We start from the raw sequence: 26,219 nt of genomic DNA, 5'->3' as shown, positions 1-26,219 counted from the left end.
ATGATTCTACTCATAAAATTACAGCTGAAAACGTTTCTGAATAGTTGAGAACAGTTGACAAAAGGCTCCACACCCTAATGGCACACAGCAGAATTTCTCATGGAAACTGCCAGAAGACTTTGTGCCAATTTTATAGGAAAACCAACAGTACCTGTCATAAGGTACGAGCAATGGTGGCTATAGTGAGTTGTAGTAACAGTGTTTTCAAAACTGACTGCTAAATGTTTGTTCACTGCAAATGAAAAAAAGACCAAACGGAAGCTTCCATCCTACTTCATCTTTACACAAGTCTGCCCACAACAGCACCCTCTAAAATATCTGATTAATCTGCTCTGTGCCCTGAAGCCTTTACAGCAAACTCCTAGCTTTTTTCTTTATGTGTCCCCTTCGTTATTCCAGTATCAATCTTTGTGGTAAAACTTGTTTGCTTCTATGGTCCACCCAAAGCTGCCTACCTCAGGCACAGAGCGAAGAGGCTCTACAATGCAACTTGTACATTTACAGACAAACATGTCTTTCCGGGTAAACAGGAATATTTCTGTGAATACTAAATTGCACAATAGCTAAAATTTTACCTCACTCCATTAAGTTCACTCACTGGTTCCCTCAAATACTGGCAGCAGAACCAACCTTAAAAAGTCCCAAATAACTTCAAACATAATTTCAGAGGCTATTCCTGCAAATAATGTTTTTTGTGACTGCACTATACACCAACAAGCCTCTGTTCTTAAGACTCATAAAAGCAAGAAACATGTCATTTCTTCAGTCTACATAAGCCTTACAGATCTTGTGTTTCACACATGCAGATGCACTGTAACCCCCCCTTCCTCTGATTTTCCCGGGTTATATCAAAGCTCAGGATGTCTAGTCAGGAGGAGCCAAAATGTATTTCAGACAAATCATCTTGTGGTTACAAACTAAACATTTGACAAGATCACACATTGAAAGTAAATAAACTAACAGTCCCACATCCTATCACACCCCAAGTTACACCAAGTGTGACATAATGAATGAAAGGGAAAACAAATGGCGAATCTCCTCCTTCACCGACTGGTAATCATCTGAGCTCTGTCTGGTTGCCTGTGGTGCAAATCCCTCTTAGTAATCCCACTAATCTGGATCAAACTAACTCTGCCACTAGGTCATCGCCAACACAGGCCCCAAAGCCAGGGCACAGGCAGACATATACTCCTCCACCTTCTTCGTATACTGGTTGTCACAGCTTACTCAGTTCATGAGCATTTTTCTTTGGCTGAAATTCAATATTCATACAGTGCAAATTTAAGATTATCATTTCAAATGGGAAAGATAGTAAAATTAACAGCATTGGGCCTATTAGTGCATAAATATGTGCAGTCATTAAAACTGGCAATGTACAGCAATATTTATTCAGTCATTCCACACCAAGCTTTGAAAAAACACCATTTATTCTCCAGACTCCTCCTTGCTGTTAGCTCTGAAAAAGTGCTCCATCTTACCTGGTTCCAACTTTATTATCTTCACAGCAGCAAGCTCCCCAGTTTTTATGTTCCGAGCCTGAAAACACACAATAACACAACTGTGAGCAGGAATTAAAAGATCAAATGGGATTGTTGGTTGGACAAAACCAGGCATTGGATAACATAATGTTTTTACACTTTTTACACATTTATCATCAGCTGCAGGTCTACTTTCATTGTAAGGAGAATATTACTGCATATGGAACTGCTGATCAAACAAAACGTAATAAAACTACATACGGTCTGCCAATACTGTGAATATGAAATATAACATTTAGATGTTAGCGTTAAACAAACGCATAAATAACCACCACATTCACAAGCAGTGGCTCAAGGATTGATTTACCTCCACTATATTTCAAACACTGGGCCAACTAAATTCAAACTAAACATTTTAGTAAGCAAATATATTCTCCTGAGGTCATAAGTTAAGTTAACCCATGGAAAGAGTTAGTCAGTAGAGAGAGCAGCACATGTGCAATTAAAACAGCTGGGCACTATCAGAGCACTAATATGACAATCAGTAGCCCTTTAAATATCTTGGCTGTTAATGGCTTGTGATTTTTTCGATTTTAGACATTTTCCTTGATTCTTGATATTCTATTCATTTCTTTCAGCTTCACTGTATACTTCTTCATGTTCAAACAATTAGATCCAAGATCCATCTAAGAAATTTCTGTCTCCAAGTAGGTTGCACTGGTCAAGACGGGATGCTCCCTAATCTGTGGGATTGAAGTAATGGGACGAGCCACTAAATCAACTGTAAACCATAAAAGTCTCTAGCATGGGAACTCCCAAAAACTGGGAATGTGCTGGTGATTCACACATATAAACAGCAACCCACATCAGGCCCAAAGTTGTTCTTCAGCCAATACCACATTTGTAAATACATACAAACACATAACAGCAAACAATATAAAAACACATTTTTAAAGATACTTTCTGCTATATGTATGTATATACTGTACATTTGCACAACAGTTCAGGTTTGAGATGCTTTTTTAGCAACTCTGTGACTGTTCAGCTTTAAAGGATGTGATGACCAAATAACTGCTTACAACCTGTGTCTGGCTTGTTGTTTCCTCAAGAAGCTAAAACCACGTTGAGAAACAAAGTCTAAAAGAGGGAAGTTCTAAGCCTACTTTTAAAATATGCAATACAGCACACAATCAACTTTAACAAGCATGAACAACCTCTGACTGAAGGAAGGTGTAATAAAGCGGCAAGATCTGTTCAATCATCATGTCACGTACATTGTTACCAAGTGAAAGAAGTGACCGACTATGTAGGACTTTTTGGTTCCTTATTTAAGATACATTTTGACCACACCACTACCAGAACAGCGGACAAAGTTTGTATCAATACCTCTCACTCCCTCACAATAATGACCTTTCAAAAAGTACTGTTAAATTTGCCATCATAGCTATATTAGTTAAATTAGCATATAATGTCAGGTAATGCTTTCAAAAGTAATAAATCTGATTTTAGTTCAACATATAAAAAGAGAATAAGCTACACAGAGAGCCAAGTGCAGGACTTTATAATGATGGCAAATGCGTTATTATCACTAGCAATAACAAAAAGCTAGAACATGTGACGCTAAAATTAAAATACTCCAATGTAATAAATGATTCAAAGGAGGAGTATTCCAAATCAGAGGTGTTTCCACTGTCAGAACAGTGCAGAACACACCCATAGTAAAACGCATGTTTAGACAGGGGCCTGATCATATTTCAGCCTGCTGCAGCCCTCTGCGTGTTCTGTGAGAATACCAGGCGCAGCATTCCACCAGTGGCTCGTCTGGGGGTGGGGGCTGGCCAGAGAGCCTTTGTATGGAGAGGGGCCACGACAGGCTGCCTGAACTATCCCATTCTGGATCAGATTGGTCATCCGTTTGCCTGTGGCAGATGGATAAACAAATAAATTCCCCAGCAAAACACACCTCACTGAAGCCAATGGAGAGATTATCCCCAGATTATTTGGCTGAATAGTTCCTTTATGGATTTCTTTCATTTTAGTGTGATGCAGGTGGTCACTACTATCAATCTGATCCACACCAGTGAAGGATTTACAATCTCTCTTGAAGAAACATTCTCAAAATGGCTTTTTTTCCAAACTACATCACCAATAATGCAATATTTATTGTCCAAAGACTGTATACAGTACTATGTAATGTTTTGCAGTTTGAAATAAGGTCATATTAAATGATACATGTTATTACTTTACAACAGAAAGGCTTAGACTTTGGACCGGGCTTGTTTTTCTAAACAGTCCAGTGTGGCTGACTGAAATTTGTACATGTTGTGGTTTGTGAGTAAACTGCACACCTACACAGTTTCCTCTGAGTTAGCTAAACAAAAGTGCAAAAGTACACGAGTGGTTGCTTATCTTCCTCTCAAGAAATTTAAATACCTGATAATCTAGTGGAACTGCATAATTGTATGATTAATCGTGGGAATTTGTTTACCCAAAAGTTATTTATATAATTCAGTAAAAGCAATGCAAGTCAACAACTAATAGCAATTCAATAGATTTCCTGGGAGATGTTTAGTGATGGATAATTAATTTAACACGGCTGCTTTAGGTTATGGTCACCACCATCAACAAAGGTTATGTAGATAACATGGACAAGCAGGTACAAGCAAATTCAGCCTGAACAGTCAAACTAATTCAGGAAATTGCTTCATTTATACCAGAAAGCAGCCTGCAAAAAAAATAAAAATTCAGGAAATGACAAAGACTAGGTACATATAACATTATTACAAAACTATAAATAGCTTGGGGTCTTAATAAACTCTAAACTGACATTTCAAACTCAAGATCTCAAATTTCTGTTACATAAGGCTGCATTTATCACCACAAGCAGCCAAAGTATACATGTACGCTTTGGTTATGTCACATATCAATTACTGTTTAATAACTTGGTTACAGGTGACCATAACCACACTAAAACCTTTAGCATCGCAGTATAAGCAAACGATCAAAATACAAGACAAAAACCCATTACGATATCACCATTGCAAAATATTACACCTTTTAAATTAGGAACAGCATAGTATAGAACAGTATAAAATATTTGTGTATTCAAATTCGCGTTTAATATGCAAAATTATTTTGTGAGCAAAGAAATGCCTCATATCGACTAACAAGAGGACTGCATTGGTCCTCTCCGAAAAAGTACCCACAGTCAGCTTGCTATCATTTTGATTTCTGATAAATTGATTTGCCTACATACTTCAGCCTGCACTTTGTGTTATACTGTTATACTGTTATGTGTTTCCAAAATGTCGGGACACTGTGTAAATTGTAAAGAAAAATAGAATGCAATGATTTTGCAACGATCATTTAGAACCTATATTTGATTGTAGAAAGACAACTGAAAATTGCAGGAAGACAACATAATAAATATTAAAACTGAGCATCAAATTGTGAAAAAGTTGGTACTGGGGCATCACCTAATATTTTAGGTCAAGACAGAGGTGCTGTTTACTGAAACATATGCGTAGACAATGACTGCATCATCTGCATAGTCTGCCTCATGTTCACACACTTTCTTGTGTAGTTTGTGCATTTCTAGAGTCTTTAAAAGCTTAGCCCCAATGGCCAGATCCAGGCCTAACCGTTCCTGACCAACAATGGCACTTCATTCTCATTAAAAACCAACCGTTAAAGTATCTTCCTCTTTTCTACAACATAAACAGAAGCCACTGCAACACTCAAAAAGATTAATGTCGTGGTTATGGCAGAGAAAACGAAGACAACGACATTAATGGCAGGTATGTAGATGTGGGCATGCTTAGTACGTTTTTCCTCGCAAACTTTCTACTACTATCGCTGTGACTTGGAGCTGGTGCCCGAGATTGCATGACACTGGCAACGTGCGGGACTGCATCTCATGCATGTAGGGGTCAATTCTGACAACGTGCACAAGTGACGCACCAAATGACGCAGCAGCCATTTTGCCTAGGTGCTTGCCTAATTAACAGCAAGACCACTGTAAGCATTTAGCGTTTAACGTAGTTTATCCCCAAAAACCGCAGGCTCTCTGTGTCTATTTGTAAATTCTTTATCCAAAAATCCGTTCTTTTTCATTAAATAATCATTTTCCTAATGTTGCTCGACAGTTGCTCCCCAGAGTAAAGTAAACCTCGATAGTTGGTAAACCTCAGGCCATCCTCAGTTCTGAGGGGCTGAGCGTGCCTGCGATGCTCTCTCACTATACTGACCAGTTGCTAATTCAGATAAGTAGCTGAGAGATATTCCACCACATGGGATTCTTCAGCAAGCAGAAACTTTCCCTGCTTCTGAGAAGCAGCATATGGGAACAATTCAGTGGCTTGAACCAGCACGTTTTGTATGTTTGCATGCAACATACACAAATTACAAAGCTATTTAACATGTTGCCTCAAATATATTTCTACTAATAAGTTGATTGAATATTGTGGAAAAAAAAAAAGACTAATGCAGATCTTGGCCTTATATCACCTGCAATGTCAACATAACCTTAAAAACAAAACTCTCATAAGGATGAAGAGTTGATTAGTCATGTGATTGTATACCAAGACATCTGCAGCTCTAAAGTCAGTCCACTATACCTTGTACACGTCTCCATATGTGCCACTTCCCACCCTCTGAATGAGCTCAAAGTCGTTCTGGGGGTTTCTCCTCTGGATTTCGCCGCTTGGCCGGGGAAAGATGTCCATGGTGGCTCGACCCAGGCGACACTTTACATTTAGTTGGCGTGATTACAATCCGACGCTGGTTTGGCCAAGTTCCCGAGTAGAAGCTAATTCCTCAGACGGACCATCTCCGAGCCCAACGACCTAATTGAGACACACATTTTGGAATAAAATGTTAGCAAAGCGTCTCGGTAGACGCAATACAAACATGTAATTGGCAACTATAACAGAAACTTGAAAACAAAAAAGCATTTTCATCTGTGCAAGTCATCAGTAACAGACTTTTTGGTTTGTTTTGAAATATGCACACAGCGTGGCTCAGACAGCCAAACAGCAACAACTTCGCTTATTTAACTTGTAGCATCGTATCATAGCCTGTACCAAACCAGCGAGCGCTAAAGTAACATTAGCTCGCGTGCAACATTAGCACTTCACCAAATAGCCAGAGCCAGGGAGCGCTACTCGGATGAGTTAGTGACTTAGCATCAAGTCAGCTAATGCTAATTGGCAAGCGTTAACTTAGCTTTGCGGCTGGTTCTAGGTTCTAGCTTCGACTGTTCTTACCTTTTACAGTAAAAGCAGCGTCGAGTACTACCTCTTGCATTTTATATATTTTTTGAGGATTTCAGTTGTACGATGGCGTCGAATAATCTCACAGGGAGAAAAGCGACCCCCCCTTTTGTTAACGAGGAAGAAAACTTCAGTTTGCTAACGTAAATGCTGTTCGCTGGCAGCGCAGAGGTTACTCATCCCTACACTAAGTTTAACGCAACCACTGACATGTCATTTCCTTCTGTTTATCGGGTGAGATAAGAGCCGCGCTCACACTGACAACGACGACGGCAAACTTAGCAAACAACGTCCAGGTTTGGGCTTTAATGCCCTCGAAAGCGAAAAGAACCCCCCCAAAACAACAGTCTGTTGCTAATCTTTGAGAGTCGCAGTAAGTAACTGGGTCCCCATGACGCATTCAGGAACTCCTTGTAATTCTTAAACATGTACAAAAAAAAAAAAAAAAAGGGTACTAGAATCAAAACGCCTGTTCCCACGGTCACAGTAAGGTAGTTCAACACTTCAGTAACCTCAGTCATGGACAGGTTTACACAACACGACCCGACACTGCTTCTCTGTGTGTGTGTGTGTGTGTGTGTGTGTGTGTGTGTGTGTGTGTGTCTGTGAACATCCTCATTTAATCAAGCAGCCTCACACCTACTCCATTACAGACAAATAATACACTTTTTATTACACTACAATAATTTGGCAGTTACGGTAACAGTTCAATTCCATTGACTAATACACGAGCATGTATTATTGATGATTAAGGGATTAAGTCTTTGTGTGTGTGTGTGTGTGTGTGTGTGTGTGTGTGTGTGTGTGTGTGTGTGTGTGTAATGTGTTAGTATGTCAACAGTCAATTTGTTACCATTTAATCCAAATATTCATAGTATGTGTGAAAAATGGTGAAAACGGATTTTTGAAATTAACAATGGTGAATATTGTTTTTTTTAGCAAATATACCTTTTTACTGCATGACAACTGAACTATGACTTGTTTTTAGAACCAAAAAATAATTTTATCATAATATTCAATATGACGGAATAACATCAATTGTATGATATTAATACAAATGGATAATCTGAATTTATTTTATTTTATTGCAAATTATTTTCTTCATTTTGTTTTTCTCCATTTTCAATTTTTCCTTAGGTTTACTAACTTTACCATAACATGACAATTCATCCTTTTCGTTAAACATGTTTTTTTAAAAACAATGTGACCCCTTAATAGAGGATTGCGTGAATCTGTTCAGTAAAGGCTATTGAACTATAACGTAATAAAGGATTTGCTTACCTTCTGAAAATTCTCCAAAATTGAGTCCTCATGTCTTGAGCGACTTCCATGTGTGGAGGCAAACTCAAAAGTTCTACTATTTAAAGCTGGTGTGACATTTGGTGGGTGCACACCGCAACCAAGTTGTAGAGTTGAGTTAAGTGTATTAGATGTGCTCGACCAAAAAGTTGAGCATAACGTTAAAGTCGGTGGTGTTTACACATTAATGCATCTGTCACTTTAATCCAATACAAAATGAAAAATACATTAATCCTGAAACTAGGTTTTACTTTGCCAAGTTCAATAGATCAACATCAACTAGACATTTTTCTTTGCCATATTGTTCATCTTAGTGCAGAACTTGTGCCCCTGTCTTTAACATATATTTTAGAGTCTGGAGTTACTCTTAATACTTGGGCTTTAGTAAAAAAAAGTTCTTTAAGTATCAAATTAAGATTTATTTCTATGTTCAAAAATCCTCTTGTCCCACAAGGGAAATCTAAAAAAATAACAAACAAACCCAAAACAGAAGGAACCCCAAGCTTCAATCTGAACTATGTGTACTTGCTTCTACTTGCTTTAAAAAGTACTCCACTATATGTAGGGTACGTGTACTGCTTTGAATTCTTTACTTAAATTAAAGTAATCAGCACATTCATCAACATGTACACCTTCTCCTTTCAGTGAAAAAAAGTATTTTAACACTATGTACAGTATTTTCAACGTTGAGATACTTCAGTATTGTGCTTGGGTAAATGTACTTAGTTACTTTCCTCATCTGCGTGCCACCTCCCCTCGTTGTACCACCACTGCCAGCTCTTATTGCAGTGTGTGAAAGCTCTATTGTAATACATCCGACAGTCCGCGAAGGCAGCATCTCTTTCAGTCTCTGTGTATTTGCTGCCCCCTGACGGCGGACAGAGGATACAGCGTGTAGGGAAAACTGCAGAAATCTAAAATCCGAGGTCCTGTTCTTTGTGTTAGAGCAAATGCCACCAGCAAGTAAGACCTTTGCAAAACGCTCAACAAGCCAATCTCACTAGGCCTGATGTGCAAACACTGCTACTTTACGGCGAAAGATCGCCCCCTGGTGACACGTATGACCACCTTCATCTTGCTGGGAATAAAAGCTCCATCATCCTCTTGTGATACGAGCATCGTTTCGGTGGAGACAGGGCATCCTCCCAACCCCCGACACTCATGACTACCTACTAAGGGTCGCTCATTACCGGACAAACAGAGCGACACACGGACACTATTATGTCGAAGCACCGTAAAGACAGAGACAGCTGGGGTGAGTGTACGTACATTTGATAATTCACGCTTTTCCTTGACGCACATCTTATTTTTTAAATTCCTTTCGAGGCCAGGGTGTAAGCAGTGCAGGCAATTTGTACAGTTTATGTTAGAGTCCACCGCGAAGCGATGGTTTGCGTCTGTTTTTTTTTTTATTCCTGCTCAACGAGCAAATGTTTGCATTTATCACTGAAGGCCAATCAAGCCCAAGCAAACAGACGTTTTTTTCCCCAATAAATGTGGTGAAATATTATAAATGGCACTGTAATCCGCACACAGGAAATGCCCTCTTGGGGCGATTCAGGCCTCAAGAGGCCTGACAATAACCTACTATTTATCACCGTGACTCTCTGTTGTGAATGTTGCATGAAATTATGTAATATTGCATCAGTGAATAGCTTGGTATCATCCTCATCACCATCATCTATATCCTGATCATTATTGGTACCATCATGACCAGCTCCACCACCACGATAATGATGCTAAGCAGCATCCTAATTATCACTGACATCACAACGTGGCTTTAAGCGGACGGCGCTTCTCACGTCTTCGGTTGTTTTAGGGGCAGCAGCAACATGATCAGGCTAACTGGCTTGGGTGAGGCCATTGCAGGAGATGTGAAGTCAAACTGGGAGTCCACTTCAGGCCTTAGAGGAAACCTTGAATGATTCCTCCCTAAATAATTCACCATGTATGTTTGGCACCCTGCATTATTCTTTGAACCAGCTCCTAAATGTTCCTGTCACTGTGCCCATAGGTTTGCTCAGTTTACAGCTGCACTGAAATCAGCCTCACATCCACTGAGATTGAAGTGTGTGTGAAAGGATTTTCTTGCATGGGCTGACCTGAGGGCTCTTTAGCATTAAGCATATATTACAAGTGCGAGACCTGGCGGTTTAAATTCCCCCCAATCTCTGCATTGGGATGGTGATGCAGCTTGCACGCACTGTGTGAGACAGCAGAGATTAAAAAAACACACTGAGTCACTGCCCGGACAGCACCGGAAAAAGCTCTGAACGACATGATCTCACTGGATAGGAACAGATGGGATGGGTAGCATGGCGTGATTCATTATTATTATTGTTATTATTAAGAAGCTTGCAGGCGAAGATATTGATCTGGGTGAAACAGGAAGAAATAATGGACTCAATTTTTCTGTTGTCCTGCCTAATGGACAAGTAAGTTTCTTATCATCATGAGAAACTTGTGGCTGTTCCGTCTCATTAGTAGACTTTCCAGTGCTAAATACTAAGAAATACTGTAGAAAGATATCCCCTGAGGGAAAACTTATCCTCTTATTATTATCATTTCTCTGGATGCAATTCAAAGCTGAAAATAGATTTAGCTTAGTTATCAGTCTTTGAAATGTAATTTAAAAATTTTTTTCTCTCTCCGTCTTGTCCTCCAGGGTCTCTCAGTGACAAAAATGTCTATGACTGGAGCTCGGAGGAGGAGGAGCCGGATGGACGAGCCCGGCCCATCCAGGTGCTGCTGGTCAAAGATGACCACACCTTCGAGCTGGACGAGGCGGCGCTGAGTCGCATCCTGCTGGCAGAAGAGGTCAGGGACCGCGAGGTGGTGGCGATCTCTGTGGCCGGGGCTTTTCGTAAGGGCAAGTCCTTCCTGATGGACTTTATGCTGCGATACATGTACAACCACGTGAGTGTCTGGGTCTCTGCAGGTGATGGAGAGAAGTTTGGGGTTTTTTTTTTTCTTACTTTAAAAGAGGAGCTTTGACTTTTGCGTATTTGTATTTGAGCAAAATCTTGCAACTTTCTTAGATTTTCTTTTCATTTTCAAAATAATATCCATTCTTATCTCTTGGTGGAAGGTGGAGAAGTCTCTGGTTTGGCTCATTAAGCATTCAAACTCATTTAGTATGGAAGTGTAGACATCTCTGGCCGCACCAGCGACCACAAATTTAACAAGATCCAACGGACACGTCCCCTTAAACTAACTCCTTCTGATCTCTCGATCTTCAGGCATCCGAAGACTGGCTTGGAGAGGCAGACGAGCCTCTCACAGGGTTCTCGTGGAGGGGGGGCTCCGAGAGAGAGACCACAGGGATCCAGATCTGGAGTGAGGTTTTCCTGGTGGACAAGCCGGATGGAAGAAAGGTGAATGCGATTTAGTTGAAGACAGCTTGTTTTCTGTGTGCCGAGTGTACTCGGGAAACACGCAGTACCCTGCAGCTTGGATCAACATTTTGATCTGTTTCATTACACAGGTCGCTGTATTGCTAATGGACACCCAGGGCACGTTCGACAGCCAGTCGACACTGAGGGACTCAGCCACCGTGTTCGCCCTGAGCACCATGATAAGCTCCATGCAGGTAGAGTATTTCAATTGCAGAGTATTTCTATGAGTGCACGAAAAGTGCACGGTGTGTTCATAGTGCTCTACTGATGCTGAACACAATTCATTCTATTTTCCAGGTTTACAACATCTCACAGAATGTACAAGAAGACGACCTTCAGCACTTGCAGGTAACTCCATCAAATGTCAGCACCGACGAGATTTAGGTTTCCGACCTCTTTTCTTATGGAGATTATTACTTGGCTCCGATTGCAGCCTCCTCATGGCACAAAGCTGCTCGCGAAACCAGCCTTTCAGAAAGTGACTTCACTGACTCTGTCTTATCGGTTTCATTTCAGCTTTTCACCGAGTACGGCAGACTAGCAATGGAGGAAACTTTCCTCAAGCCATTCCAGGTACCGCGTGTTATGTTCAATCGCTGCATTTTTCACAGAACGTGTTGATTAAATACAAACGTCAGTGAATGACATTTACACGTTACTGTTGGCATTTGTTTTTAGCAGCGTGAAACACTGGGGTGTGGTACAGTATTTGAGTCAGTACTAATAAGAATAACATTGCACATCTGCTCTTCCTAGTCCATGATTTTCCTTGTTCGAGACTGGAGTTTCCCATACGAGTTTACCTATGGACAGGAAGGAGGCATGAAGTTCCTTGAGAAGAGACTGAAGGTCAGTTGTTGCTGGTCAGTTTTCATCCTGGATGACGTCTCGCCTCATAACAGGGCACCACTTTTTACATGCGATCGTGTTTGTGGTGCAGATCTCAGAGAACCAACACGAAGAGCTGCAGAACGTGCGCAAACACATCCACTCCTGCTTCACCAACATCTCCTGCTTCCTCATGCCCCACCCCGGCCTCAAAGTGGCCACCAACCCACACTTTGATGGAAGGATTAAAGGTACGGCCGTCTCCTCGTTTTAAGGCATATTCCATCAACCCTTTGGTGATTAGGATGATGCATGGCTGCGATATTTTAATGATCACAACCCTGCTGGAAACGCAGGTATTTGCATTATTTTCAACTTAAAAATGGTTATGGTATAACATTAGAAAAGTAGAATTGTTGGCAGAGCATCTGTATTGGATGGCATCAGACTACCAACATCTGTACCTAATAAAGTGGCCAGCGAGTACAAATATACAGGCAGGTGACAAATCCAAAACATGAACAAATGAGTAGAGAGACAAACAGGTGTCACAGCTGGATTTTTTATTTGGAACATAACACGAAGACCAGCACTTCTGTGCATAGAAAACTGTGTAACATAATCTTGAGACCGATATTCTAACATGACCTAGTTACATGGAAACCAATACTCAGCATGACTACATTATGCGGATACTAGTACTGTAAATACTGTAGCCAGCAGTAACAGATAACATGAAGTTAAAACAAAAAGGACAAAGCACTGTCCAAGCAGGCGCTGTACTCCTGCAGTGGGTGTCTTGCTGGCAGGGTTTGGGTCCAGTTGTCCCCTTAGAAGGAAGAGTATGTGTTGAAAAGAAAGTAGGAATTAAGTGGGTTATGACATCTACGGTTCGAGCGTCTCGCCTTTACTTCCCAGAACACCATATAACTTATATACTTTCAGCACAGTACATGCTCACAAACTGCTGCCTCTGGTCCTTGTGTAGAAATCGATGGCGAGTTTATTAACAACCTGAAGGTTCTGGTGCCGTGGCTCCTCAGTCCTCGTAACATTGATGTGAAGGAGATCAACGGCAGTAAAATCACCTGCAGAGGCCTGTTGGAGTACTTCAAGGTCAGAACAGAGGACTGCGTTACTATGAAATGCAAAATTCAACTCTGAGCACTTCACACTGTTGCATGAAAAAAAAACCCAACACATCGTTTCTATAAATCCGACCTCTGCTGCTAATGATGCCAATAATGTGGATTTTCAATGTGCACATTACTCTTCCTCACGGCCTTCTTCCCTTTACGCCGGATACAAACTGTTAACCTCTTTTTATGGAGAATGAGTTAGTATCTTTTCTGGATGTTTGTCTACGTCGTTTATTTCAGGCTTACATCAAAATCTACCAAGGTGAGGAGCTGCCACATCCAAAATCCATGCTACAGGTACATGTCTCTGATCGTTTAGTGACGCAGATTCTTTGGATTATTTAGAGCAGCTTTCTTTGCCTCCTCTCTGAATTTGTCTCGTAAGCTTTTTAAGTTTAGGTCTTTCTCATCGTCAGTACGACGTTGTCATGTGTTTCCCCCTCAGGCCACGGCAGAGGCCAACAATTTGGCAGCAGTCGCAGCTGCAAAGGATCTGTACAACAAGAAAATGCAGGAGGTGTGTGAAAATGCATATTCAGTTGAATCCCACACGGACGAGCAGCTGTAGGATGCTCTTTTATTCGTCCACTCTTCTTCTCTGTCCCCAGGTCTGTGGTGGCGATCGTCCCTTCCTGGCCCCCAGCGAGCTGCAGGCCCGACACAGCGTCATCAGAGAGGAGGCCCTGCAGGTGTTTCGCGGCGTGAAAAAGATGGGGGGCGAGGAGTTCAGCCGCCGCTACCTGCAGCAGCTGGAGGGAGAGATCGACGAGGTCTTCGTCCAGTACATCAAGCACAATGACTCCAAGAACATTTTCCACGCGGCTCGCACGCCGGCCACTCTGTTCGTGGTCATCTTTGTCATGTACGTGGCGGCGGGCATCACAGGCTTTGTGGGTGTGGACATTATTGCCAGCTTGTGTAACATGATCCTGGGTCTGGCATTGATCACTCTCTGCACCTGGGCCTACATCCGGTACTCAGGGGAATACCGAGAACTTGGCGCCGTCATCGACCAGGTGGCTGGTGCACTGTGGGACCAGGTAAACACGAACACGAACACGAACCTCTACAACAAAGCTGCTGCTGATTTTTAAAGCTCCGATTCAGTTTTTTTTAATACGTTTTTTTGCAAACGATGCAGAAAGATGCAAAACATCTGTATATGTGCACACACACTGGCACACAACATATACTGTAGATGGAATTACATATTGATCAGATCAGTTAAGTGAAAAACTGTGTACAGCATCTGCCAAAATCAGTGTGAGTGCTTAAAAGTTTGTGAACCCTTGTATACTTGTGTATAAATATTATGTAATTGTAATCTGATTTTCACATACATCTGAAAACTAGAAAAAGTAAACCCAAATTAACAAATCAGAAAACAACATTTGTTCCTTCTTTTACAGGAATATGATCATAAATATTTTTTTTGGCAAAAGTATGTGAGCCTCTTGAATTAGCTGTTCATTTAATTTAATGAATGGGGTGTTGGGGGGGGGGCTGCCTTCTTTAAAGAAGAGAAATCGGTGTCATCGTAATCTGATGCTCACAACGCAGCTTTGTAGAAGTGTGTCATGGCTCAAACAGAGATTTGTGAAACCTTTAGAGATGATTTGTTGATGCTTGTCGAAGGTGCGGAATAGCTCATGTTTTAGGTCAGACTTACGTTGAAACAGAGAAAACTTTAAAGGGGTCAGAACCTTTCAAGTGCCCCTGTCAGTTTTTTTTTTTTTTTTTGCTAGAAAAAGAGCGGAAACAATTATTGATTACTAAAAGATCATATGGACTAATCAATTGCTTTGCATATGTATGTCATGCTGTTGACGTTTCAGACGATATCAATTCCAGCATTTGCCCATGAACTAATGGCACCAAAAGGCTCTTTGTCATAACAGACAATGAGCAACCAGAAAGTGAATATTTGGCATTTTTTTAATATGACAAAAATAATTTACCTCTTATTAGAATTTCTGGTAATTTACTAATGCAATGCCGAATGTGCTGTGTACATTCCTAGTAACATAGGGAACCACTAGAGGGCACAATCTCATTTAAATCAATGGCAGAAATCCCATCTAAGACTCAATACAACAATAGTGCAGCTGTACTGAACATCTGTAGAATCTGTATTTTGTGTATTATGCATGTATGTGCTCTCACTGTGTAAATGTTCTTTTTTTAATGCATCTGCAGGGAAGCACAAATGAAGTAAGTGGAACAACTCTAGTGGTAGTATTTACAAAAGCATGGATTGACTCTCTGACCCCACGTAAAAGGCTCCGATTTCCACAGAACATGCTGTCACTGCAAGTCCTGCATGCTTTCCATTGACTTTTTTACACGTTGAGGTTAATTATCTTACAAAAGGTCAATCTCAATCCCGATGGGCAGAACCTCCGAGTTACTTAAAACGTTATTAAACTCATCAAAGTGCAGACTACTGTACGTTTTTGCCAGAGGTAGCTCAGACACCACTGAGGCCTGAAAATGAAGTTTCTCCAACATTTCTCTACACATTGCACACAAAGAGCGGGAGACATGCGTGAGTCCAGCCTAAAAGCAGACGAATTAGCAAACCTTCTCAACTGTAGCGGTCTTGAGGAGCAGCTGAACTTCCGGCCCCTAACCACCACTTTTGTCTCTGCTCCACAGGCTCTCTACAAGCTGTATAATGTAGCAGCCAATCACAGGCACCTGTACCACCACGCCTTCCCCGGGCCTCAGATGGAGGAGGTTGCCGAGGAGCAGGACAAGAAGAGAGACTGATTAGGTTAGACAGGACACAACAGGGACTTCCTGGTGATGGACGGAAGAAGGTGCAGAGGACATCCTCGCCCACCAGGCACTCTTTTATTCTGGTACTGGCTGGTGCAGCCCACCAGTACATTCACTTCTTTAAACCTAATAACGAACAATATCATTTTCATGTTTAGGCAGCGTCAGAGCATCTTTCCAGTGCTTTCAAACGATGGATGCCATGAATCACTCTCTCTTTTTTGTCTGTGAAAAAAAACGACCACCTGTACAGATACTGTAGGCACAGCCCACTTCACGTCCAACCTCCAGTCAGCAGTCTATGTCATCTCACACAGGTTTTCCCTCATCATTCATCACGAAAACTTTCTAAGTATAGCCAAACCTGTGAAATCCCCATTCGTGACGATTGTTCTGTTCTTTGAAGTTTAGTGCTGTTTAAAAAGAAATAATATCTATGGCGTGTGATGTTTGAAAGCCAAAATATGTACAATATGTTAAATAATGAAGCGTGTTAGGCATCATCAGCATGGTAAACGGTTAATGTCTGACATATTTATGCTTTAAAACCAGGTATCATTTCTATAAAAGAAATATCAGTTTTTATGTTTGTGACAAAGTGATATTGTGCCATAACATGTAAAATGATTTCACATCCACAGCTGCCTGGACAGATGCAGACTCTCGATGGCACATTTATTAGTTGGAAACCGTGTTTTGGTCTGGAAGTTGGTGTTACTTTTGATCAGCGAGCAGCTTTGTGCTGGCATGTCCTCTGAGCTAACGGCTCGACAGGTCGGGAGGACAAAAACACAACAACAACAACAGTTTAACGTTTACGCCACATAGCTGACATCCTCTCTCACGTTACACTCTGCTTGCGGTTTTGCAATTACACAGCATCCCAGCGATCGTCTACATGTGCGTTCGATCCTTTGAGGTTGAGGGGAAAGCGTGTTCAGTTTCCATTGTGACGTAGACGTGGTGACTGAAATCGTTGTTGCGTTTCTCAACGAACAGGCAAGCAAATCCAGGGAATGTGCCTGCTCGGTGGCCACCGAGGAATCAAAGCTAGATTTTATTAGGCGGGGGCGACTGGCTTGCCCTGGAAAAGGATCCTCATTCCACATGCATTTCATCATCTTCACACACTTAAGTTGAATTGTCTGTGAAAGTGTTGCATGGTGAAAGAGTCCAGGCCCCTCTGTCTTTTCGTTTCCACAACCGCTTGCATATGTAGGAGGCTTGTGTCGATGGTGTTTGAGCGCTTTGGCTTTGTAGACTGTTACTGTACATTTGTATAACTGTGGCTATTGTTTTGTTACTCATTGAATAATCCACAATCATAGCACTGTAAAACATCTGCATCGCATTCAGCTGCAGCATCAGAATCGTTCTTGCGTGCGTAGAGCTGTTCAGCAACAGCGCAGCAACACTGACATGCATATTTAGCAAGTTTATACTGAGGTTTGACCTCAAGGGGTTGAAAATTTAAAGGCACTGCAGCAGAGTGGCTTCTTGAGTCTTCCACAATGTGTAATCAACATCAGTGAGGCCTTCACACAAAGAAGAATCTAAGGCCGCTTCAAGATTCGTGAGGTTTTAAAATCCCATTTGTTTTTAAACCATGTTGGAGTGTGTCCATTATAAGTGAGGAAAGCAGCATTTGTTCACATTGTGTTTACACTCCACAAACAATTATGAATCAAACTTTTTATGCTTGAAAAAGGAGGGTAAAGTAATACTTCTCTTGGATTTAACAATTCAGTCCTAAACACGCCCTGATCAACACTTAAATCATCTCCGGATGTTGTGGGAGCCTCAGCGTGGTGAAAGATCAAATGAATCAACCTCTTGTTAAGCTCTTCCACGTAAACACTGCTTAGTTTCTGCAAACGCGTTGCAACATTTCAGTTACAAATGAAATAAATAATAAAGTTGGACCAAATTAAGGAAAACTAGACTTGAGTAATTTCTTTCAAGATTCCTCCCAGGCATGTTTTAAGTCAAAGGAATAAACTACAATGTTGTGCAGGAGTTAAATCAACGTTTTTTAATTTGCATAATTGAAATATCCGAATGAACATGCAAATATGGTTCAACTGAGATTTTAACTTCACGTAAAGGTTCTGTGGGTTGTGTACTTTGCCTCGGACTGATGGTAAGAGCAGAAACATTAATGTGAAAACAGCATTCTAGTGTTAAACAGAGGAGGCCAAAGATCCCAGTCAGGTCAATCAGTAAAAAGTCATCTTTGAGTAGAGAAGTTGATATGATAGAAGAAAATCAAGTGAGACACACACACCAGGACCCAGTTGTAGACAAATATGTACCTGCTGACTTTAGCAGGAAGTAGTCACCAGTAGTTGAAAGCCATTCAGGTGATGAGCACGAGAAATACTGAAATAAAAATCCTTTTCTGGTCGAAGTTGATCATCCTGTCAGGAGTCTGTGATCTTTGTTGGCAGCCAGGTGCTACTCCTGAAAACAGGCTATTGGGCCACTTCGATCAAACCAACCAGGTATTTATCATCCTTGAAATCTACTCAAATGCATACGTTTCATCATAACGTCTATTGCTGAAGTGTATTTTCAGCAGTTGTCCCCCCATCATCAGGCATCAGTGGGGGCTTTCCACCCCCTGACCGCAGGAGGCAGTGAGGAGCCCGTCAGAACAGACATGTTTCTCTCAGAGGGAGAGGCAACATTTCTGTTTTCTCTAAAGTATTATTACAACATTTTTTCTGTCCACTAAAATAAGTAACTAGAAAAATAAAATTCACCACCGACTCGAGGGCCTAGTTTTGTTTTATGTCACATCCCACCTATGGGAGTGGGCTTTTATTTTTCCTTTTAAGGTTTGTGTTTTTTTGTTTTACAAGAGAACAGACTTCAAGAATGATTTCGTAATTGTACGTCTATTTCCCTTCCTCTGTCCTATGGGGCTCAACGTATGGGATGCGTAAGCAAGGTGCCGGTTCAGACAACGATCGTAGGCTTTAATAAATCTGTTCAAGGCCCCGTATCAAGGAAAAAAAAAAGCAGCAAGAGGAACAAGTGTGAAGTCACAAGTGTATTCACTGCATTTTATTGCTTATGTCCTGTATTTGCAATCCACAAAATATGCTATGTACAAACTGATAACTCCGTACTGGAACGATGTAAAATTTGACATTTTAAGTAAAAGACTCACCGAAGGGGAAAAAAAAAAAAAGCCAAGGTTCCTTTACAAAACTCTACCGTTCCAATCAAGACGCCCTTCAGAGAGAGATTCAAAAATACACGTATGTGCAGTTGCTTACGTATAAACACACCACGTCCTACAATGACTTTTATGTTCTTCCTGCAGAACAGTTCCTGACAGTCTTATTTCTTACACTGCTCTATTAACTAGGACAAAAAAAAACCAAACAAACGAAAAATTAGTAACTAGTTAAAGAGCAGAAATACATTTGACTGTAAGGCATTTCTGAATTTCCAAAAGGGATCATTAATTGTCAATATCCTACAGAACCCGTACTTCCATCAAATCATATCTCAGAGTTGTGTCAGACTATAAAATAGGGCATTACCAATCCAAGAAATATCCAGAGAATGAAACAAGGAGAAACTGAATTGCACTTGTTTGGCAAACTTAATCGATCTTCTTTAGTGTTTTAAAAAGTTCCAGTAGCTTATTTATGTTTCATTGTACACACACACACACACACACACACCCATGCACACAAGAATATTCCTGACTTACAGTAATGCCAAGAGCTAAGAGATGCTCAAACCACTGCATCAAATGTGATGCTTCATCCATTACAAGGTCTTTTAAATAAAGACACATTTCATATCAAAACTTAAATATCTGTTTTGGTATACAGAGTGTCATTAAAATAACGATGCACCCTTCGTTTAATATAAAAGAGTATAGTTTCAGTTTTAGGTTAACAGAACAAAGGAAAAAAAAAAAACAAAAAAAAAAAACATTCCGGAAGTATATGGTAACAAACTCAGAAGAAAATGCCTTGTGTTTTCTCCCACAGGAAAAGAAGGACAGAGTAACTGGTGTGTACACAATATGAGCAGACACTGTAAAAACGCTGTGTATCTCAGGCTCCGTTCTGCTCAGTCTTACAAACAGAAATCCATGCAGCAACTCTTAAGGCAGTGGCTGTGAGTGGCACCACAGGCTGTCTCCCTAGATGTAGCACATTATCTTCTTTTTCTTCAATTCAGTGTTTTTCAGTCACAGTCAAGTGGGGGGTTGGGACCCCCCTGACATTTCGTGTTTTCTTGGCTGATATATTTGGATCAAGCGAAGGCACAGATGTGTTTGGTAAAGAAGCAAATAAGAGTCAATCATCATTTTAAAAGGAAGGCCTGACCACTCCCAAACTCTGGAAACCTCAGAGAGGCGCGGCAGCTCCGTGTGCCTGCTGCGTGCACAAGCGTCACATGTTGCCCATGAAGTTCTTGTTGGGATGCTGGGCGTACCACTGCTGCCGCTGTTTGCGAGCCTCCACCTCGGACAGCAGCGCCTGTCGGTAGGCCTCGTAGGATTTGACAATGTGCTCCAGCTCCTTCATGAAGAGCAGCTTTAGCATTCCCTGATATGTGTCCAAGTCTGCCAGCTGGAACAACTCCCACTTCAAAATGTGGTCGTACCTGATGTAAAGAAAAGAAGGTTCTGCCCACTACTGTTTGACGAAACTTTTCCCAAACCACAAGGTCATGCTGTTATGGTGAGAGCACCACTGCTCACTCGTTTAGAAGTAAGGAATTAACAAGTTATATTAAATCACATCTGAATAATCCCTGGTCAACAGAAAAAACCTTGCTTATTTTCTTAATAACACCATAGTTACCATCAACGAGAAATAAACAACATAACTCAGTGTCAGTATGTATCTCAACAGCCTTTAATCAGAAAGCATTTATATCTACCATTAATGGCTACATTTAAGCCTTTTCAAACATTTTAACAACCTTTTTGGAGGCAAATACATCACTAAAGACCTGTGGAAATGATAAATCAGTGGGGGAAAACATAATTTTTCCAATGTGCTTTAAACTAAAACTGATCTATAGTTTCATATGTCGATGCTCATTCACGTATTTAATGGTGGGAGCCGTCTGTGTTGTATGCACAGTACTCACTTAAGTGGTGCACGGGCGTAGACCTGCAGCCAGTCTGGGATCTCGGCCGTGTGATACGGGTTTGCAGGCACCAACACCGGCTGGTTCCTCTCTGCAGGACGTGGCTGGTAGGTCACGGGAGGCGGCAGTGGTGGGGGCTGATCATAACGAGGCACGCTGGGACGGAGAGACGCAATGTAGTATTTATGCCGTTTTTTTAAAGCCTTTTCGAAGAGAATGAGCTGATAACCTCCAAGTACACAGTTTTCCTCTAACATGTGAAAATGTGAACCAGGAAAGGGATTTTCTAGTGAGTTTGTCAGTCAAATATTTTATAGCAGTAGTAATAGGAATAGTAAAGGTTTAAAAAGGAATAAATGTATAATACATATATGAATAAACAAAAATAGCTAGCGGACAATGTGCAGCATACCTCGGAGCACAGGGGTGACGATACTGCGCCCTCTTGTTGATGTGATCCACATAGTAGACCCCAAATTCAGCTGACTCCACCTTCTCCCAGCCTGGCGGGAGCCCTTCCCTTTCCAGAGGGTGGCTCCAGTGTGTGGTGTTAGTGTTGTGGTCAATGTAGTACTTCCTGCCCCGGATGGTCCAATCGACGGTCCAGCCAGCTGGAAGTGGGAGGTCCTCTCCCGTTAGACTGGAGAGGTTCCCCAGGGACTTGGCCTGTATTCGACCTATGCCTGAGGAAAACAAACATTTCTTTTTAGAAACTAGAGGGAGAAGCACAGTTATCTGAGCAGTCAGACAAGAGAGCAGCTCTCCGTAAGATTTCGGGAAGGGGAAATATTTTGGGCTGTGTGTGTAATTTAAAGGAGAGGAATGCACAGAATTTTAAAGGTCATTCCAAAGTGGCAACCGAACATAGAGCAGGATAAGGAAGGAATGCATTGAATCAATACTTAAAGCATGACATATGCAGTTCTAAGTAATGCAGAGAATGTGGATGGGGAGGCTTAATCCCTTTCACTCTGTTGCTGACAAGCATCTTATTCTGACTAACATTATTTGAAGAATGGTAGGAAATGGGAGCGCTGTTACTTTTGGACAGGAAGGCACTGATCTCTGCTCGGCCAAACACACAGACACACACAGATGCTTTTACTGACAAAGAACAAACCACCGGGCTCCTAAATACTCTGTTAGAGCAGGCGAGAGAGTGGGTTCATTCAACGGGTTCTGTACTTTTAGTGGTGAATAACGTCAGCGAGGAATGTGGAGCCGACAGCTGTGTGGACGAGTTTGAACGAGCGAGACGCATCGTGGCTCAAAACAGATGAGCCGGCAGGGACCCTAAAAAGGGTTGAAGAAAAAAAAAAAAAGAAGAAGCAGAGAATTAAATATCTAGCAAAATGGCGGCACGATCCTGAGAAATTCTCCACGAGCGTGACAGCAACAGAGCTGAAGCTCTCTGCCAGCTGCTGAGTGAAGAAATGGAATGTGCTCTACAGAAACTCTTACTCGACCTCCTCCACATTATCCTCACCATCATCATTTTTGCCCTTTTCCCTAAAGAAATGGCAGATAGCTGTACTCACTGCAGACCCAAAGCCCAGCGCATACGAGGAATTTTTTCTGGATATGTACAGGAGAATTCAACATTTGCAAATGGTGATGCAGTAGTAGAACTAAATATATAGATCTATATATATCTATAGATATATAGAGAGCTTTTGTTGCTAAGACTACTGCTGAAGGAGACTTTATAATTATAAAAAGAAAAAAACAAGATGTTCCTGGTAATGTTTATATAATGTACTATTTATATCCAATGATTATGTTCACCTTTTTTAAAAGTACTGCTTAAGAAAGATCTGATATAATTATTTAGCTTCTTTGTACTTTGTAATGATCAAACAAAAAGCATATTCTGTTTTTACTTCCACTAGTATTATTTAAAGTTTGAAAGTTTAGACCTGTGACTGGTCTAAAATGTCACAAATTTCAAATCATCAGCCTTCCTTGGCAATGGGACTAAACAAAGGCAGTAGCTACTGTATGTACACAGATGATTTCATATTAAAGTAGAATTGGAGGCGGGGGCATTTGACTCGAGGCGGGGTGCAAATTACTAGTGCGCCAGCAGAAGTATTCAGCAAACAGAGAGGTGAACAATGCTGGGTCCCTAATGTTTGTTTAACTTTATTGCAAACAAGACGCCATGATGTGCAGTACAGAGGCCTGACATAATACTATACTGTAACCACATACACAACGCTGACGGGGCAGCCGCAAAATACAAGGGCCTCTGTCGTTTAGGGTGAGTTGGAAAATTTGTGTGAGCCCCTACACATTTAATCCCATGGAAATTACAAACTTCCCTCATACAAACGTTTACAATATAGAGCAGTAAGATGAAAATATTGAATTTCTGAGAAACCCTGAAATAAAACGGTTCTTTTGAGCCAGTCTGCGTCTATGTGAGTTGCCTAGGTTCCTCTGCAGTCATACTTTAGGTCAACTGCAACATTTTCTCTGAACCGCAAAGTCTGCAGTATTTTCACAAAAGAACAAAAGTGAAAAGTTGTAGATTTACTGGTGTAAACAAGAACTGTCAGACTACTAAGGTCTGTTCAACAGCCACCATACACACAGACTAAATAGACCTGGTTTTGCACTATACCCTCACATATATGCTAAATGAAATAAAAATAGTTATTCCTTTTCACCTAATTGGCTGATTTATGCCCCTTTAAAGACATGCATATAAATTGTTGTTGTTAGGAAGATTTAAATGTTTTTTTTATATTTTTGGTTTAGATCGACAATAAAAGCAAACTCTCCCAAATGTAACTACTTCACTTTCGTGCCACAAAATGTGTTGACAAAAGCCATAAACATGACTTTTTCTTTTTGCTACAGACTTCAAAAAATGTGTGTTTAGCTTAATCACGCAACTACTGAGCTTGTCAAATTTTGACATGGTTCTTACTTCCAATTTCCCCCCCCACCCCCTACATTACCTCCCTACAAACAAGAAGACATCAACGACCGAACCATAAACGAGAAGCATAATTCATGTTACCTGAAGGGGGTCTGCTTGGAGCTGGGGGAGTGTGTTGTCGAGTAAGTCTTTGGAAGTTGTGTTCATTGTGCTCATAGTATCTGTAGTCCTCAGGAAATCGGTCTTGGACCCTCCTGGGCTGGTGCTGCTGGCTTTCATAGTAAGGTTCAGAAGGATAATAATACCGGGCAGCATCACCATTTTCAGACATGGGGCTCACGTCCGTCAGGAAGGACTGTGAGGAGCTTCTATATTCGTGGGGCAGGTCTCCCAGACTGCGAGGCAGGTATGGGGGGGCTGACATGCGATGGCTCTCTCTGCGGGCCACCTCATGGGGAGGCCTCTGCACAGGGGTACGGAGAAAACTTTTGTTGCGGGACACCACAGGCTCCCGGTTAGGTGCCACAGGGTAGCCAGAGGGTCCCATCTCTGGCAGAGGAACCTCTGTGCGTCTGGGAATAGTGGGTCCATGACGGATGAATGAAGGCATAAGATCTGCAACCAGATGAAAAAGGCAAATGCAACTGTCAGTACTGGTCAAACAAATAAACACAGGAGTATAACTAGAAGGCAACTGAGGAATTTAACCAAGTACACTTTGGAAGTCTGCATTTTATTTGAGTCTTCTTTGTTTTTCTACATTACATTTGTGGAGAGGTTTTGTATTTTATCAGCAGATAAATATTTACAATGCAAAACTTAACAATATGTAATATCTATGTTCTTATAATGTGTAAGATTTATGTTAGTTCAGCAAACATGATAAACTTTACACTACATTACAAATGTGCTTATAGTGCCAACATCAAATATGATAAGGTCACTGCCTGAGTAAGTACTAAAGCTCATTTATATGATAACATTAAGACATATTTGAGTGGATAGGCCATTACTTGCAATGTAGTTTTTCACAGCATATATTGCTAGTTTAAAATTTGGTAAAGTGTGTTCCACACTTCAAGAAAAAAAAACCCCACTACCATAATATATAATGAAAAAATAAATAAATAAAAAAAATTATATATATATATATATATATATATATATATATATATATATATATATATATATATATAATGACGTCACTGTATGTGACTTTGTTTAATGCCAACAGTGCACTGAGCATCAGAGAGACAAACTACAGCAGACGAAATCATTCGTAGCGTCTGAAATAACTTAACTTACAAATAATTACTAAATAGCAACAAGTCTCACTTTTTACTTCTGCATTAAATATAGCGCCAAGAAGCAGACAAACTCAAATACATCTGTGATCAGAAGATTAGTTGGTGTGTTTGCCCACAAATGTGGCGCTACGCTCCATTACAGCTGCTGTTAATCCAGCAAGCCGATGTGAACACTTAGTTAGCAAAGAACAGGCTAGTTAGCGTTATTGACGTTAGCAATTGCTTTGATTACGATTACAAAACAATTGGTTACGAGCTTTATTGGTTATAACAATATGCCAAAAATGTTCCCACACGTTCACTTTATTTGTTATTTTTAACTCGCTACTTTTGATCAGTTACATTCCACTCGCAGGCTAACTGAAGCTAGGCGAGCTAGCTGGCTAACAACTTGTTGCGCTTACTTCTTAGTAGCGGCGACGTTTCCTTCTTTACGTATTTCCCGTGTACCTCGGCTGGTTTCGACGGTTCGTTTTTACTTTTCTTTCGTGAGAGCATAACTCAAGGCTCGCATACATCAACAACACAATCACTCGACTCTGCAACCATCACGCAGAATGTGCAGTGCGCGGAAAGTCAACATTTTAAGATTAGCTAGCAGTGAGTCAGCCAGCTAACCTGAGCTAGTGGCAGCTGCAGCGGTCCAGTCCGCTCTGAGCTGCTCCGCACGCCCACCGCTGGTCCTCACCGGGACTGTGGCCTCACAGTCCTGCCCAT

General features: G+C 41.1%; 3 protein-coding genes across 12 annotated transcripts in view; 1 reads left to right on the top strand and 2 right to left on the bottom strand.

The window, feature by feature from the left end:
- map4k5 (mitogen-activated protein kinase kinase kinase kinase 5) overlaps positions 1-7,163 on the bottom strand; it is a 31,024-nt gene extending 23,861 nt beyond the window's left edge. For 4 of the 8 annotated variants that reach the window (XM_067479231.1, XM_067479233.1, XM_067479234.1 and 1 more), the window contains exons 1-3: positions 6,743-7,162; positions 6,095-6,322; positions 1,479-1,536 (exon numbers count right to left, since the gene is read on the bottom strand). In XM_067479231.1, the coding sequence (XP_067335332.1) occupies positions 1,479-1,536; positions 6,095-6,202 (166 nt within the window). In that variant the 5' untranslated portion in view covers positions 6,203-6,322; positions 6,743-7,162. Of the gene's footprint in view, positions 1-1,478; positions 1,537-6,094; positions 6,323-6,742 lie in introns of all 8 variants that reach the window. The other 4 variants (XM_067479229.1, XM_067479230.1, XM_067479232.1 and 1 more) reach the window with 2 other exon arrangements.
- A 1,803-nt stretch (positions 7,164-8,966) lies between these two features.
- Positions 8,967-16,768, top strand: atl1 (atlastin GTPase 1). 3 transcript variants are annotated; one of them, XM_067480384.1, is made up of 14 exons: positions 8,969-9,308; positions 10,713-10,963; positions 11,287-11,421; positions 11,532-11,636; positions 11,740-11,790; positions 11,959-12,015; positions 12,199-12,291; positions 12,383-12,521; positions 13,259-13,386; positions 13,650-13,706; positions 13,855-13,926; positions 14,018-14,449; positions 15,606-15,620; positions 16,065-16,768. In XM_067480384.1, exons 1-14 carry the CDS (start codon positions 9,269-9,271, stop codon positions 16,176-16,178), a joined length of 1,689 nt encoding a protein of 562 aa, XP_067336485.1. In that variant the 5' UTR covers positions 8,969-9,268; the 3' UTR covers positions 16,179-16,768. The 3 variants fall into 3 exon arrangements, with proteins under 3 accessions (XP_067336487.1, XP_067336485.1, XP_067336486.1); XM_067480385.1 differs by having other exon boundaries at positions 8,970-9,302; XM_067480386.1 differs by lacking the exon at positions 13,650-13,706 and having other exon boundaries at positions 8,967-9,308.
- A 2,458-nt stretch (positions 16,769-19,226) lies between these two features.
- On the bottom strand, positions 19,227-26,148 carry sav1 (salvador family WW domain containing protein 1). Its single transcript, XM_067480387.1, has 5 exons — positions 25,907-26,148; positions 24,337-24,810; positions 21,724-21,994; positions 21,312-21,467; positions 19,227-20,819 (listed from the first exon to the last, which is right to left on the bottom strand). The coding sequence occupies exons 1-5, from the start codon at positions 25,998-26,000 to the stop codon at positions 20,606-20,608; spliced, it is 1,209 nt and encodes a 402-aa protein (XP_067336488.1). The 5' UTR covers positions 26,001-26,148; the 3' UTR covers positions 19,227-20,605.
- Positions 26,149-26,219: the final 71 nt, after the last annotated feature.

The sequence above is a fragment of the Channa argus genome, chromosome 16 (genome assembly GCF_033026475.1).
Source record: "Channa argus isolate prfri chromosome 16, Channa argus male v1.0, whole genome shotgun sequence".
Taxonomy (NCBI): Eukaryota; Metazoa; Chordata; class Actinopteri; order Anabantiformes; family Channidae; genus Channa; species Channa argus.
This window is presented reverse-complemented; position numbering and strand designations above follow the sequence as displayed.